Source organism: Crassostrea angulata, chromosome 6 (genome assembly GCF_025612915.1).
Source record: "Crassostrea angulata isolate pt1a10 chromosome 6, ASM2561291v2, whole genome shotgun sequence".
In the NCBI taxonomy this organism is placed as follows: domain Eukaryota; kingdom Metazoa; phylum Mollusca; class Bivalvia; order Ostreida; family Ostreidae; genus Magallana; species Magallana angulata.
Genome location: NC_069116.1, coordinates 25,945,814 through 25,962,419, shown reverse-complemented (window position 1 = coordinate 25,962,419; position 16,606 = coordinate 25,945,814). Strand labels below are relative to the sequence as shown.

The following is a 16,606-nucleotide window of genomic DNA, read 5'->3' as shown; positions in this document are numbered from 1 at the left end:
CAAAAAATCATTCGGCCTGAAAAGCTTAAACTTGTGTGTAGGCATCATCAGGTAGTGTAGATTTAAGCTTGTTCAAATCATGGTCCCCGGGGGTAGGTTGGGACCACAATTGGGGGATCAAGTTTTACATAGGAATATATAGAGAAAATCTTTAAAAATCTTCCTCTCAAAAAATTATTCGGCCTGAAAAGCTTAAACGTGTGTGTAGACTTCATCAGGTAGTGTAGATTTAAGTTTGTTCAAATCATGGTCCCCGGGGGTAGGGTGGGACCACAATTGGGGGATCAAGTTTTACATAGGAATATATGGAGAAAATCTTTAAAATTCTTCTTCTCGAAAACTATCAGGCCAGAAAAGCTCAAATTAAAATGGGAGCATCCTCAGGTAGTGTAGATTTAAGTTTGTTCAAATCATGGTCCCGGGGGTAGGGTGGGGCCACAATTGGGGGATCAAGTTTTACATAGGAATATATAGAGAAAATCTTTAAAAATCTTCTTCTCAAAAACTTTTAAGCCAGAAAAGCTCAAATTAAAATGGAAGCATCCTCAGATAGTGTAAATTCAAGTTTGTTCAAATCATGGCCCCTGGGGGTAGGGCGGGGCCACAATTGGGGGATAAATTTTCATATATAGAGAAAATCTTTAAAAGTCTTCTTCTCAAAACTATTAGGCCAGGAAAGCCCAAATTTGAGTTGAAGCATCCCCAGATCATATAGATTCAAGTTTGTTTGAATAATAGTCCAGGGGTAGGGTGAGGCCACAATGGGGGATTAATTTTTAATTAGGAATATATAGAGAAAATCTTTAAAAATCTTCTTTTTAAAGACTATTTGGCCAGAAAAGATTAAACTTGTGTAGAGGCATCCTCGGGTAGTGTAAATTCAAGTTTGCAAAATCACAGTCCCTAGTGGTAGGGCGGTACCAACTGATGGCGGTTTGAATTTTTACATAGGAATATATAGAGAAAATCTTCTGGGAAAAGTTTTCGGTCAAAACTCAGTACTTTGTGTGAAAGCACAGATTATGCAGATTTAAGTCTGATGAAACCATGATTCCCTAGAGAAAAGGGGGGCCACGAAATGGGGGGGGGGGGGTATATAGGAATAGAGAAAATTTTTCTTACAGGTACAACAACAAAAGGGGCTTGGTATTTACCAAAAAATAAGAGGTGGATAAAATTGGCAGATTTTCAATTTTTTTAGCAAGATCTACTGTACTCAGTTGTCAAGATATTTTGATACTGTAATGCTAATTTGATCAGAATTAAGGCAATTGTTGCTCGGGTGAGCGATGTGGCCCATGGGCCTCTTGTTTGATTTTTCTTTCATTTTTAGCAAACTTTAACGTTTGCTTATGATGTTAACTATGATTTACAGAAACAAAAGAGTATCCATACGAAGTATCGGAGGAAGCGAGAAAAGAAATATTGTTTTTGATGTCTGCAACTAATACAACCGATGACACGACGTCGTACAGTTTTAATTTGTCCGGGGCCGTTTGCAATTCTGATTATTTCTCTTGTTTTGCTGACGTCAATATTTTCACAAATCTTAAAGTGTTGTCGAGAAGTAAAGAACATTGTACTAGTCAAGGTATTTATTTAGTTGAATTTAGTCATTTCATTATAATTCATTAAGTAATGGGTGTTCAAATAACTATAAATTAAATTATCATAAAATATTTACTGTGGAATCGTCATTGTTCATGGAGGACCAATATTTGTGGCTTTCGTGGGTAACCCTTGCCCATGAATTTACATCTCCACAAACCTATACACAATCAATTGTTTAATATTAATTAAAGTTATACCGATTATATTATCAACGAAATTACGTCTCCACAAACCAGGAAAATATTTGCTACTAATATTGACCCTAAGGAATAAAAATGATTTCACAGTATTCCTTTTTTTCATCCATACGTTTTATTCTTTAGATTTAGTTGATCCATACATTGAACGAATCCGAGCTCTTAATTTACAAGAATTCATAGAAGAATCTTCTGAATTTGGACTAGATATTAAAACACAGTTGGTTCTAGTTAACCAGCTTCGTGAGGAAATAATCGCAGCGGTAATGCAAATTAGTTGTTTAATTTTTGTTTTTAAAATCAAATTAAAAAGGTCTGAAAGATTTTTTTTCGATATAAGATTAAGTTTTTCTTTAGATTATGGCGAAACAAGAAGGAACTTTAGATGCAATTGGTGACGCATTTCCAGCAATGATGGATCTTCGGATGAGCAAGTTTATACCCCTTGGACATATAGACATAACAATATTTCAGATCAGTTTTCTGTTTATGGTTGGACCGATACCATTACGCCTATGTTAGTATTTTGTAAAGCATATATAAGAATAATATTTTAAGAATAGTTATCCTGATTATATAAAAGTATTAACCTATGTTTATTTACAATATTAGCATTCGGTGCTGGAGCAAACATTGGAGCGGATCTTGAAATATCTTTGGCTTTGATGAGTCTACAAGCAAACGTATGTGAATGTTCATTTTTACTTGCGACCTTTTTCTATGCACGGTTGTCCGTATCGTTTACATCTTTTTCTGTCTATTATTGGCACCTGATATCTTTCAATTAAAACAGTTTTTTTAAATTATGAAATTATGAGAATCCCCAGTGTTGGAAAGAGTAGTGTTAATGTTGACAAGTAAGTTGACATTCTATCATCAGGAGTATTTTGGAAGTCTTAATCCCCACTGCTTGCCGTGTGACATTAAGAAAGCTTTTGGGTCAAAGGGGCATGGTAACGATTTTGGTTGAATTTTCTTTCTTTTTTCATTGTTTACAATGCTAAAGTAATGCATTACTAATGATCAACCAAAAATTGAGTGTCAGTCGTAGAGTTATAAGCAAGATCTCACAGCTCTTTGTTATGTAAACAAGACTCGTGTCTTGTTTTTGTTTTGCATTGGTTAAATATACCGGTAAAAGAGCTTTCAAGCTTATTTTTCTATCTACTTATTTGTTTGGAACATAGATATACTGTTTCTAGCATTTGCCACATTCATTTGACCTGAGCTGTGTATCTCGCTTATAGCTCAATGACTGAAATACAAATTTTGGTTGACTATTAGAACTGCCTTACGGAGCATTGTAAACAATAAAACCGGAAAAAAAGGTTTTATTATCATTTTACTAACATCGTGCCAGTTTGCTTGTTGGGCCGTGCTAAAAGTCTGTACGCTAAATACTATATAACTCATCGATTGGTTGTTCGATTTCATTGTGTGAATGCTAATTTGCATGTCAAACACAGAACCCAGAAACGCACTGACCAATGACATTACATGATTTTTTGGTAGTGAATATCAACACGTGGACGGTCCAAAGTTTGTTGTTTGTTAAATGTATTACATATATGCCTAGAATTACACTATGAAACTTTAACCAGTGAATTCCTTCGTAAGTATACATAGTTCGGTATATTTTTTTTTATATACGAATGGCATCGGACGAACAAACAGAAGCATTTTTTCTATCATGAAATGGTTGCATCTTTTGCTCTGGAACTTTAAAGAAACAAGTGAAATTGTTGGGAGCGTATATTTCATTTCATCACATTGTACATCTTCCCCTTTTAGCGTTTTTTAACGGTATGAAAATGGATGAAAGGGTATGTAACTGTTTGTACCAGTAGAAGTGGGGTACTGTGTTTGACATACAAATTAGTATTAACATCAATGAAATCGAACAACCAATCGATGAGTAATATGATAAGCATCATACAAAATTTTAGCACGGCCCGACAAGCAAACTGGCGCGCTGTTAGTAAAATGATAATAACTTAAATCGTGACCATGCCCCTTTAAAATTGTGCAGTGACCTTGAACCAAGTTTCAGGTCAAATGTGAAGGTCATAGCAGATCTTATTAAAATTCAGTACTAGACTTTTAATTATTGGCTTTATCTTGCTCAGATTAAACTATATGGCCTGTTGGGAAGGATAATAAGTTTTATGCCAACTGGAAAATCCAAGTCATATGTCAAGGTCAAAACTTTACCTTCTGAAATGCTTTGCATCATATCTTCCATTATTTAAGCGGGGTACTTTGAGACGGTCACTATCTTAACGATGTCTAGTTTTGATGTCGTTTATGAAATTGAACACAATAAAAAAGTACAGATAAATATATCTTATATTTATCAACATGTTTGGTCGGTGAACGTCGTTAATTTGAAATAAAATCAGATGACCATTTTATTCCACGCAACATGGTCTCGATATTAATTTAAATTGTTTAGTATAAAACAGCAAGATGAACTGTTACAGGGTACTGTTATACCAAGGATTGGAGCACAGGTTTGGGGACAGTTGGATCTCGACATTGGTATTGCATACGGTGGAATTCGACTTGAAGGACATTTGGTTCAAACATCTTTCCCAATCACTATTTCATTAACCTTTTCAAAGTTCCCAATAGCCACTGTGTAAGTAATGTGAAATTAAATCATTAATGAAATGTTATAGACAATATTAATTGCTATTGATTGATTTATACTTGATTTATAGTTTCAAAATGGATCTAGAATTGGTGCCCCTTGAGCTTAGACTAAAAGCACATGCAAAGCTTAGGCTTCTCTTCGTTTCCGTGACAGTATTTGATGCATGTATATGGCGGTATAAAATGGATACAATTAGAAAAAACCTAATTACAACAGAGCATAAAAAACAAGATGACTCCCCTCCCAAAATATCCCATGTGTCTCAAAATGTTCGAAGAAAGCGAAGTGGAAATGGTGGTTGTGAAGTAACGCAATTAAAGAACAGAGATTCGACCGATCCAGCTTTTCTTTTGGAAGTAAGTGCAGACGATGAAGTTAGCGATGTTACTCTAACATATGCAATTGGAACACATAGAGGTGGATCAAATGTGGTTGATTGGACGGGAATGAAAGGGTCTTCTTTGACAGCACCGGTGAGTTTGCCGAATGGAATACCTTTATATTGGACAGTAAAGGCCAGAAATAGCAATGGAGGTACCGCAACAGTGGAATGTTCCTTACATACTTATGATAACACTATTCCCGATGGACGAATTGAAGCTTCTTATGCGTTTACCAGTCATCCAAATATAATTTCGGGAACAGTCATTGTATTTGATGACTCCAACCTTATTGAGACAAATGCCCATGGCGTTGGATTTTCTCAGGGCGAGTTTGGAAATGAGGTTGTAAACTGGGATATCCTTCAACTGCAATCTACACATAAAAGAGAAGGATCAAACGACCAATATCTTAAATATTTTACTATACCAAGGGAAGGAAAGCTAACATCTCTTTTTATGAAAAGACTTACAGTAAACTCCGCCGATCAATGCGCTGAGCGCTGCATTAACTATGGAGACAAATGTATTTCATTTGATTATGAATTTCACACTGAAACTTGTGACCTTCAATCTGTCATAGAAGGGCCAAATGCCGAATTAAGAATAAGCGGAACTTACAAAAATTACGAACGTTTAGGTGTTGGATACAGTGCATTCGTTTCATACAATGTTTCACTTAATCATGGTATGAGGTACTTTGTCAACGCCGAAATAACAAATAAACTTGGTTACAAAGCATTCATAACCTCTAAAGGAACAATTGTCGACTTTACACCACCTGAGCCAACGAATGTTGGAAACGCTACAGAGGACTATATTGTCGCAGATGGTTGTAATGCAGCGATAACACAACGATGTGTTGACGTTTCAGAAAGACCTAATCATAGGTACATATTCGGTAAAGTTTGAATTTTCTAAAGATATGCACCACTGTATTTTTTGATATCACTTTGAAATGTATTAATTATTTTAGACGTATAATTGACGGACCAAATTCAAGTACAGTATTCAATGGCCATGAACCTTTAAAGGAAACGCTTTACACCCTCACTAATCACTTTGTATCCGGTAAGAAAACCTAATTAAAAATATTGGATTTATTGTTTTTATTAATTACCCATTAAATAAATATTTACTTATCAGACATGATAGTGCTTTATTTCGTTTTGATTTATTAAAGGGCAACTTTGTTAAGTTTTAATTTTCTCTTTTTTCAATTTCTTCATAGCAAATTTCGATAAATTTCTGGATAAGGAAAGCGGTATCTTTGGTTACACTTGGGCTGTAGGGAAGGACGTTTGTGGGACAGATATTGTACCCTATTCTAATCCGCATGCCCATTTATCCAGTCAAAAGTTTTGGACTTACACTGGTTATGCAAGAAATATTCATCTTTCTGATGGGCAGTATTACGTTACCGTACAAGCCATTAATAATGTTGTTCACGGTGGATCTCTTGTAACAACCGTCTGCAAATCAATCCCATTGACTGTCGATACAACTCCTCCACTATTTAAAGGCTTGACAGATATCATTTTTGATGAAGATTTCAACCTTATGGCTATTTACTTTGGCGCCGAAGACAAACTGTCAAAAATTGCGAGGATCGACTTTGGGCTAGGAAAAACTAAACATGATGTGGAAGTTAGGGGTTACTCGAGATTTGCCTACATGCAAACAGACAATCCTTATATTGTAATAAAGGACTTGAACATAACAGATGGGGAACCAGCATGGATTCGTCTACGTGCTGTTAACCACGGTAATGACAGTGTCCTTTTACATAATGATTAAAAAATGTCTAACAGGCATCTTCCATAATTATGAATATTGCATGTTGGTTTCATTGGATCTTGTTTAAACTTTAAAAATAATGCTTTGAATCATTTTGGTAAGTTTACGTAATTAAATAAATGCAACTGTGCTACAAAAAATGTCGTTGTCCATAAGATTTCACAGTAGACATTATTTAGTAAGAGTTAAAACAAAATTTGTTACATGTAACAGAAATGGACGATATGATCTTTAATCTTAGAAAAACCTTGTTCAATTTTAGTTTCTTGTATGGACAATTCTTTAAATAGTACTTTCTTTTTTCAGTGGATCTTTTTACTTCTGGTCACAGCGACGATCCAATCCTAATCGACAGAACTGCGCCGGTTGCTGGAGTCGTACTGGACGGTTCTACAATTGACGTAGATGAAGGGTTCCAGGCAAAGACAGAAGAAATTTGTGCTAGTTGGAAAAATTTTTATGACCCAGAGTCGGGAATTAGTCAGTGAGTTAATGTAATGATTTGCAAATGTGATATTGATAAATATTTAAAAACAATAACAACATAACATACATCTAACTAACAGGTACACTTGGGGCGTTGGTACAGAGAAAGGAAAAGATGACGTTGTTTCATTCATGGTTTTGTCACGCGATGTCAAAGAAAAGTGTTCCAAAGCAATATTAAAGCATAATGAGACGTATTTTAGCACTGTCATTGCAAAGAATAGTGCATTAAATCCAAAAACAATAAAGGCTACATCAAATGGAGGTAAATAATCTAACACATTTTCATTTTCACGTATTTTATATAGATATGCATTCTCAGTACCATGTATAATTACACATTGTCTTGTCCATAGTTGTGATAGATACGACACCACCTTCCGTTGGAAAGGTCCGGGATGGAGAAGAGCTTTCCGTCGATATTGAGTTTTCATCAGAAACTGCAGAATTTGCTGCTTCTTGGAATGGGTTTCAAGATGAGGAAAGTAATATAGTTTATTATACAGTTGATGTGTTTATAAATGGAGAAGAAAGTCGATCATTTAATGCAGGACTTCAAACTATGTTCAAAGACTTTTCAATGACTTTTCGGCAAGGAGATCAAGTCAAAACACGTGTAAACGCTAAAAACGGTGCAGGATTGGTAACATCGAGTACCTCGTCAGGATTTATAATTGACCTTTCTCCTCCTGTTGTCCAGTATGTTTATTCCTCTAAAGGTAGGAGGAAATATCAAACAGATGACTCTATATTGTCATTGGCATGGCTGTTTATAGATCCTGAATCAGGAATAAAAAGTTATAGATATAGAATTTATGACTCGTTCCAAGGAATGAAAACCCTTATTTCTAAAGAATTTACAACAAACAAGACATCGTTGGATTTTCCCCTTAATATGTCAAAAGGTCATAGTTACTCAGTCAAAGTCATAGCAATAAATAACGCTAACATGCCCATCTCACAAGAATCCGAAGGAGTTCTAATAGACACGTCTCCTCCTAAAATCGGCGAGGTTGGTATCAATCTTCATACAACTTCTCTTTATATTGGTTAAACACATACATAGTGTCATTTGTGTATAATATTTAGTAAGAAAGTTTTAAAGAATTCTTTATTTAAAGGTTCACATTGGACTTATCAATGTACCGGAGGACACACTTGATAATGGCACGGTAATGCATGCAGATGAAAAGCATATGACGGTCAGTTTAAGGGCTTTAGACCCAGAGAGTGGAATCTCAAGGATGTTTGTCGCAGTTCTATCTGAGGAGAAAACTCCATCAACTGATGACTTCAAATTATATGATTTTAGTTATACAATTGAAATAAATGGGTAGGCAATTTTAAATATTTTAAATTATATTCTTTGTGTTATTTCGTTGTATTCAAAAGATAGAAGTTAAATTTTTGTTTGTTTGCAGACTTGCTCTAATACCGTCAAACGTGTATCGCATTCACGTCATCGTCGAAAATGGTGCTGGAATAAATTCTACTGTCAACAGAGAAAAAACTGTGTATATTATGAAAAAGAACGTTCCAGGAGTCGTTTATGACGGTCGTGAGCATCTAAAAGATAAGGACTTCACATCAGATAAAACATCAATAGCAATGTCCTTTATTGGTTTTGAAAGTGAAAGTTGTAACATTGTGCAGTATGAATGGGCAGTAGGTTATCAACCGTTGGTGTACGATGTTTTACCTTTTACAGATTACGGCATTGTAATGCTTAATGACAGTTTTGGTCAAGGTCAAATTTCTGTCCAATTATATGAAGACTCTACGTATTATATAACCGTTAGAGCTCGAACAGGATACAACTGTAAAGTTGGGCAATATATTTTATCCACATCTGATGGGATAAAACTTGACACAACACCCCCTCAAGTACGAATGACAGAGTTTGGAGAAAGAAAAATAACCCACGAGAGTACATCATATACCCTATACCAAGATCATACACATGCACCGGCTTTCCGTTGGAATTCATCTGATTCCTCTGGAATAAAGAAATCTTGGTGGTCCGTTGGATCTTTGCCATCAATAGATGATATTTATAAAAAATCTTTCTCAGATAAAAATTTCATTCCAGCAGGGACAATGTCATTTTCAAACGGTCAAACGTATTATCTAAATATTGGTGTTGTCGATAAGGCTGGGAATGAAATTGTCATCACATCGCCATCTATAACTGTAGACACCACAGCTCCAACTATTCAAAATTACATGTGTACACCTTTCATATCCGAGCGTCGGTCTTTGATCAAATGCAACTGGGACATGATACAAGATCAAGAAAGTATGATTACGAAACTGTTAGTTGGTGTTGGTAAAAATGAAACGACTCCTGACATTTCTGACTATCATGAAATACCAATCCAAAAGCGTAGTTGGATCCGAGATGTATACGCAAGAATCAAATCTAATTCAGTTGAAAAAGTCTTTGTCATTATCAAACTAGTAAACGGAGCAGAATTGATAACAGCACAACCTTTTGAAATTTTGGTGGATAGAACTCCTCCTGTAAAGGGAAAAGTCGAGATCATCACATCTTTAGATTTAAAAAGTCCACCAAAAGAGCAGAAGTGCCAAATCCCTCAAACGTATATCGAAGCGAGGACTTTCGATTGGATTGATCGGGAATCTGGAATACTAAGGTTTGTAATGTTAAAATCCTTCAGAGATATGTTCACATGTTTTTAATGATACTAACTGAAATGTTTATTCAATTTGCTCTGTTTTTCAGGTATGAGGTGGCAGTTGGAAACGATGGAAAGACCACGAACATTAAAGATTTTACAAGAGTCGAAAATCCAGACATGATTTTTATCAATAATATTTTTATGCCCGACGGTAGTAAAGTGTACGTGACGGTTCGAGCTTTCAACAAAGCAGGACTTTACCACCAACAACGGTCTGCTTCTATTGTAATTAGTTCTCGGCCATCTTTACAAGTAATTGATGGGCCTTCAGATACAGACATTGATTTTCAATCCTCACTTGGTGTTCTTCAAGGTCGTTGGATATACTCTGATCCTTGCCCAATAACACAAGCCGAATGGGCAGTAGAACTTTTAGATGGTTCAGTATTTAAACCGTTTTCAATAATTCCTAAAGGGTTGTCCCATTTTTATTCTGATATGGTAGCTCTCCAAAACGGAATTACTTACATAAATGTCGTAAAAGTAAGAGATGCTTTGAGCAGAACAAGAATAAGTATATCAAATGGTATAGCTGTCAAAATTCAACCACCTGTACCGGGCGGTGTTAGAGATGGACTAGCTGAAGACATTAACTACCAAGAGTCGACTCTGACACTAAGTGCAAATTGGGATGTATTTGGCAAAAGTAAAAAGTCCAATGATCCAACACAACACATTTTGCACTATGAAGTTGCAATTGGAAACGACAGGCGGTTCCCAAAAACAAGATCAAACATTCATTATTTTGAAAACGTTGGTTTAAATACAAGTTATACTTTCACGGGTCTAAACCTTACAGCAAAGGTTGTTCAATATTTTATAACAGTGCGTGCAATGAGTCTTGCTGGTAGCACACAGGAAAGTTATTCAAACGGAATTCGTGTTGGTTATCGAAATGAAATAATTTCTGGTCAGATTGAACATTCGAAGGTTCAGTCTTCAACATCGGAAGTGGCGGTCTCGTGGACAGGGTTTCAAGCAGATATGGGCATAGATTATTTTCAAATCGGTTTGAGCTCCCATTATCTTCATTTACCTAACGGTACATTAAATTGCATAGAATTTGATGCAGCTGTACCTGACCTCGACGAGGTACCGTTATTTAAAGTGAAAAGAGATACATTCTATCAGTTTAAAGACCTGCACTTGAAACACAATCACATGTACTACGTTGTTGTCGTAGCTACTGATGTAACAGGGCGTTGCATTGGCAACCAAGGAGAACCAATTTTGATTGATACCACTCCTCCTAAACCAGGGAACATTTATGTAGAAGGCAAGGAAGGTGACAATGTATTGTACTCAGTAGTTTCGGATCATTTAGAACTTGCGTGGGATCCTTTTCAAGATGACGAAAGCAAGGTTAAGCAGTATCAAATATCAATTTTCACAACAAGTGTTTGTTCAGACAATGATGTTGCAAATATAGAAAATTCGGCACTGTATACTCTGGTCAGAGAGGACAAAGTTGAAAAAGATAACAAAATTGTATTTTACGACTTGCAACTGACACCAGAATCCCTATACGTCGGACATATCAAGGCATGGAATGAAGCGGGTTTGGAAGCAATAGCTATTTCAAAACATATTCGATTTGACTTTACTTCGCCTATGCCAGGCGTTGTAAAACGAGGACAAAATTGGTTTAAGGAACTTTCATTTCAACCCTTTACGGATCACTTAAATGGTCTCTTAGCAATCTCTAACCCAGGAGGTAAGTCGCAATTTAAGTGCGAATCACAAAATACTTTGATTCCATCAGGAAGTAATAGCTATAACCCACCTATCCTAGATCACCAATTTTCTTCTAAATGCGTAGATGTTGATCGTGACAAAATAAGTTTAATGATACGGCACGACGATAACCTAAGATCGGTGATTAAAGGAGGTATATTGGTGGAAGGGTCAAAATTGCGCCCGGGAAATTACACAGTGGGTATCAAAACTGTGTTAGGAAAAAATATGGTGTCTACCATATTCTTCGGTTCGGATAGAAGTGCAGTTTTATCTGATTTCGTGTACATCCCAGATAGAAGAGTTAATGCGTCATTTCAAGAATGGGATAGTGAAAAAGATAGCTTTGAGAAAAATCTAACACAGATTACAAATGAAACAACTTTCTCGACAGTAATGACAACAAAGGTTCAAGAAAATGTTAGTAATACCAAGGCTGACGACAACTCTCATGCAGAACAACTTACAAAAAATGAAAACACTACACGTGATCCACAGAAAAATTCATTTAAATTAGGAACAGAAGGTGAATTTAGTTACGGTATTCACGTTCCGGGATATCAATTTGATTATAATTGGGTTGTTTTCTTTTGGATAAAGGACATTTATAGATCGGAGGTAAAGCAAGTTTATCTTGATTACAGCCCTACCATGACGGAGACGGATTTTTCATTTACCGTTACAAAAACTGAAACACCAACACAAGAAGTGTGGAGCTTAAAGTTGTTTATTAATGGGGTATTAAAAGGAGAGTACAGTGGCTTGAAACTTTCTACCAATGGAATAATGGGTATCTACAACTGGAACAAAGATGATTATTTTCCGCCGATAACTAACCCGGAATTACCAATTGCATATAAATCAGTTGCTGTAGTAACTTCTCTTAAACTACCGTTGTCTTATGAGAAACCGTGCATGCATGGGTTACCTTTTATAGACGATGAAAGTGGAATCAAGGAACTTTACCTCGGTTTATCGGATTCAAAACATAAGAATAAAACTGCAACTATTTCCCCGTTTCAAATGTATAGATCATTTTGCAAACCATGTCAGTCCGATTGCAACATCGATTGTAACCCGTTATGTGCACAAGTTCAACAAGATTTTGAAATTGTACCATTTACGATTAACAACCTCACCTTGCGACATGCAACTATAGATAAATCTGACATAACATCAAATGGATCAAGTTTTGACGCTCCTACGTACTTTATCAAGGTCAAAGTAGTAAATTATGCGGGATTAGAAACAATTAGTACCTCCGATGCTGTGATGGTAGATATAACACCCCCACATTTCGACTTTGTTCGTTGTCTTGACCCATCCGATTCTATGGACGCACCGTCTCTTTACCAGGGTACAAATACAAGTGTGGCAGCGTACTGGGATGCCTCTGAGGATGTTGGAGACATAATAGGCTATAATATATCTATTGGAACGAAACCGGGTACGATGTATTTGTAAAAATAGTAAACGTCAAATTAAAAAGATTCGGTCTATTTTTAAATTTTTTACGTCTATTTTACAATATCTTTGTAGGCTTGGAAGATATTTACAACAGTACAAATGTTGGTCTAGCAACAAAAATTAAAATCGATAAATTAGATGGTAAACTTCATCATGACCACACCTACTACATCAGTGTGAAGGCAATAAACTCCGCTAATCTAACAACCTCCAGGTCGTGTAACATCACTGTGGAGACTGAAGCTCCGGACATTAGTGGTCTCAATGTGAATCTTTTGTTAGCAAGTCCAAAGGGTCACGAAGTTTACACAACTGAAAACAGCAAAGAACTTGGAATAACATGGTTCGGTGGGAAATCAGATGTTGAGTTTTATGGTGAGACATTATTGTATTTACAATAACCTAATAGCTGAAAAGCAAATGTATTGTCGTCTTTGCAACTTGGTACCTTTGAGTATATTTTCACTTGTAGTTTTCTTCGATATATGCAACTTTATTTGTATAAATTGTTTTATTATAAATACTATGTTCAAACAACACATTCTTGCTTATACGTTGTCAATTTTATTGTTGACTTTTAGAAGGATATTTTAATAAAGTAAATTTGAGTTTGTTCATTGTGATAAATTTAAGCGACATCACGGGTTGCTTGTCAAAACCAATGCTGTTACATAAATAAGATTCACAATGAATACCCATCTGATGTATTTTTATATACTCTTTATTATTTTCCAGAATGGCAAGTCGGATCTGTACCACATGGTGATGACATTTTCCCAAGGGTTAAAATAGGACTTGAAAAATCTAAGAAAGCAGTGATAAAGAAAGGAGAGCTACTAATCGATGACACCTCTTTAAATGCAAGTATCGGCGAGTATGCGCAGAGGAATTGGACTGAAGAGGTCATACAGGAAGCCAGAGCCAATAAACTTTTTAATATGGAGCCTGGTCTATGTTTATATGTCACATTGTTTGCAGTGGGAAGATCGCATTTATCAAGTTCAAGAGAAATCAGCCCAGTGTGTGTTAAACGTAAGATAGTAAAATTTCATTAAGAGGGATAACTACATTATTAAAATAACGAACCAATAATACAAACTTGTAAAATATATTTAGTCAGAGAATAAGACAATGCGAGATTTAAATTTGTAACATGCTATATTATTTATCAAGGTAATACTGACAAGCTTTGTCAACCAAATAAAAGGCGTAGAACATCTCACCAAGTCTACTTATCGGGTGATATTGAAATTAACCCAAGTGGTAAGTGTAATTTTCCTTACAATTTTCATGGTTTTAAAGTAAGTTTATACACAATACTATTATCTGATAGGAATAACCATAGTTACATTTGTAAAATCCAATTCAGTTCAAACAGTTTATTGAAATCACCATGATGGCATACAGTTAAAAAGAAATGAGAGACAAAAAATATTATAACATAAAGGCTATAATACTAGTATGCAAGACAATTGTATACAATTCTTTGTTTTTTTCTGCACAGAGCATTTATCTAAGTAGACACATATACATTTTGTAGTATCATAATCACATTGACTAACAATTTCTTAAATGGGATTAATACCACAGTATAATTTATCATTAGATATATATATATATACTATCACTTTTGTTGATATGATCTTTGAACAATTGGACAAAATCTCACCTTTTAACCCAGGAAATCTCTATTTATCTTTATATAAAAGTGATTTATATATATATATATATATATATATATATATATATATATATATATATATATATATATATATATATATATATAACTTAAACCTCAAATTCTTATTGGAATAGTCCAAAGATGTCAAGTTTGGTTTTGTTGAAGATAAAATTCTTGCTTAGCCATGAAGTTTAACTCTTATTCAAAGCTTACTCTTTGTCTTCTTTGAAAATTAAGAACTTTTTGGTAAATCAGGTAATGACAGTCGATATGCTCAAATCTATGGCTTTTTTTTTTATTGTGACCGTTTTTAATTTTAATTTTAATACTAGAAAACCATATGCCATGCATACTATAAATAACTGATTGCATTTTTACCCCTTTTATAAACACACTTTAAATAAATTATGAATTGTTTATAATATGCGGCCAAATTTCCTTTTCGTTAATCTGATGGTCATTGTGGTTGAAGAATTCTATAAGTTTACTGCTAGTCAACAGCGTGTCTTAAATTAATATTTGACTGGATTCATCGGTTTCTAAAATCTCTCTCTCTGGAATTGTTTTTTGGGAGTTGACAGAGGCAGCCGAGCGTCTGGTTGAATGAAACTAGAGTTCGATATCAATAGTGCTTGAATCCATACGATTTTTAGTCTCCTACCGGTTTTCACCGGAGGGGACTATAGCATTCCTCTGCGTCCGTCTGTCCGTCCGTCTGTCCGTCTGTCCGTCCGTCTGTCCGTCCCACTTCAGTTTTCCACACTTTTTTTCTTTATGCGTTTGAGGAATAATATGAAACTTTTGCTGAACAGCTACAAAATGTCAAACTACAGATCAAGTTTACACTTTTGTAGCGTCTGGTTGACATATTTTCGAGAAAATCAATTTCTTAATTTTCGGGTTCGATATTCTGCATAACAGTGCATTGTTTTCACAATTGCCACAAACCGGTAGGGGACGTGTATTGCTTATGCAATACTCTCAGAATGCTTGTTAGAATTTTTTCGATTACTAATACATAGTTTGAAATCTATCTTTAAATATTACAAAACAAGATTCAAATGGGGTTTCTCGAAATTCTTGTCAGAAAAGTCTAAAAATTCATATAATAGGTCTATAAAAAAGCAGACTAGAAACTAATTACCATGCAAGATAAGTTGATTTTAAATTTAATGATAATCGATAAAATCAACGCCCGTCAATTCTTCAGTACTTTAGTTTAAAGATTCGTCTACTTGGTTATGTTGTCATTGCATTATAAGTGCACCAATGTTGATCAATTCTTGTAACGTCATTTCAGAAAATAAATAGTAAAATTATATAGCATAGTATATTCTAAACGTTTTTGCCAGTAAACGCAATTCACAAATAACATAAAATAAGACGATTTTTACTTATCGGAACAATAAATTAGAATTAAAAATAAAATTAGTCCTTATACCCCAGTTCTTAATGGTTGATTCCATATTTGTGAATAATTTTCCATAATGGAAAATCTAACAATTGTATTTAAGCATACGACATACATTGTTAAAAATAAATTCATTTTATTATCCAGAATTGCTAAATGAATTGTACAGAAGTTTTGTATCTGCTCAACATTTGCATAAACCCAAAAAATTGTTATGCATGTGTTTAAATTGTCTCTAACACAGGGGACGTTATTAGTGGATACCTAACACAGGAAGACTACAATCAAGAATATGGATCAGCAGCCTCCGGAAGTTATGTCAGATATATTGTTAACCCTAATCAGAGACTCTCGGACACTTCTCGCTTTTTAAGAAATAGGTAAATTGTTTAGAGTAAATGATGATCAGAGATGTTATATTACATTTTGAAAAGTACATTAAACTTTTTTAACAAGGTAGAATGCTTATCTGATATTAAGAAGTACATGT

General features: G+C 34.9%; 1 protein-coding gene across 1 annotated transcript in view; it reads left to right on the top strand.

Annotated features, from left to right (window-relative positions):
- The window catches only part of LOC128188194 (uncharacterized), a 32,211-nt gene that overhangs the window by 13,373 nt on the left and 2,232 nt on the right, over positions 1–16,606 (top strand). The window contains 18 exon segments of the mRNA XM_052859092.1: positions 1,376–1,591; positions 1,935–2,071; positions 2,166–2,325; positions 2,421–2,491; positions 4,289–4,446; positions 4,529–5,731; positions 5,818–5,912; positions 6,073–6,606; positions 6,945–7,122; positions 7,205–7,389; positions 7,481–8,136; positions 8,246–8,457; positions 8,546–9,778; positions 9,868–13,004; positions 13,097–13,399; positions 13,760–14,056; positions 14,198–14,287; positions 16,361–16,496. Of these exon segments, the coding sequence (XP_052715052.1) occupies positions 1,376–1,591; positions 1,935–2,071; positions 2,166–2,325; positions 2,421–2,491; positions 4,289–4,446; positions 4,529–5,731; positions 5,818–5,912; positions 6,073–6,606; positions 6,945–7,122; positions 7,205–7,389; positions 7,481–8,136; positions 8,246–8,457; positions 8,546–9,778; positions 9,868–13,004; positions 13,097–13,399; positions 13,760–14,056; positions 14,198–14,287; positions 16,361–16,496 (9,001 nt within the window).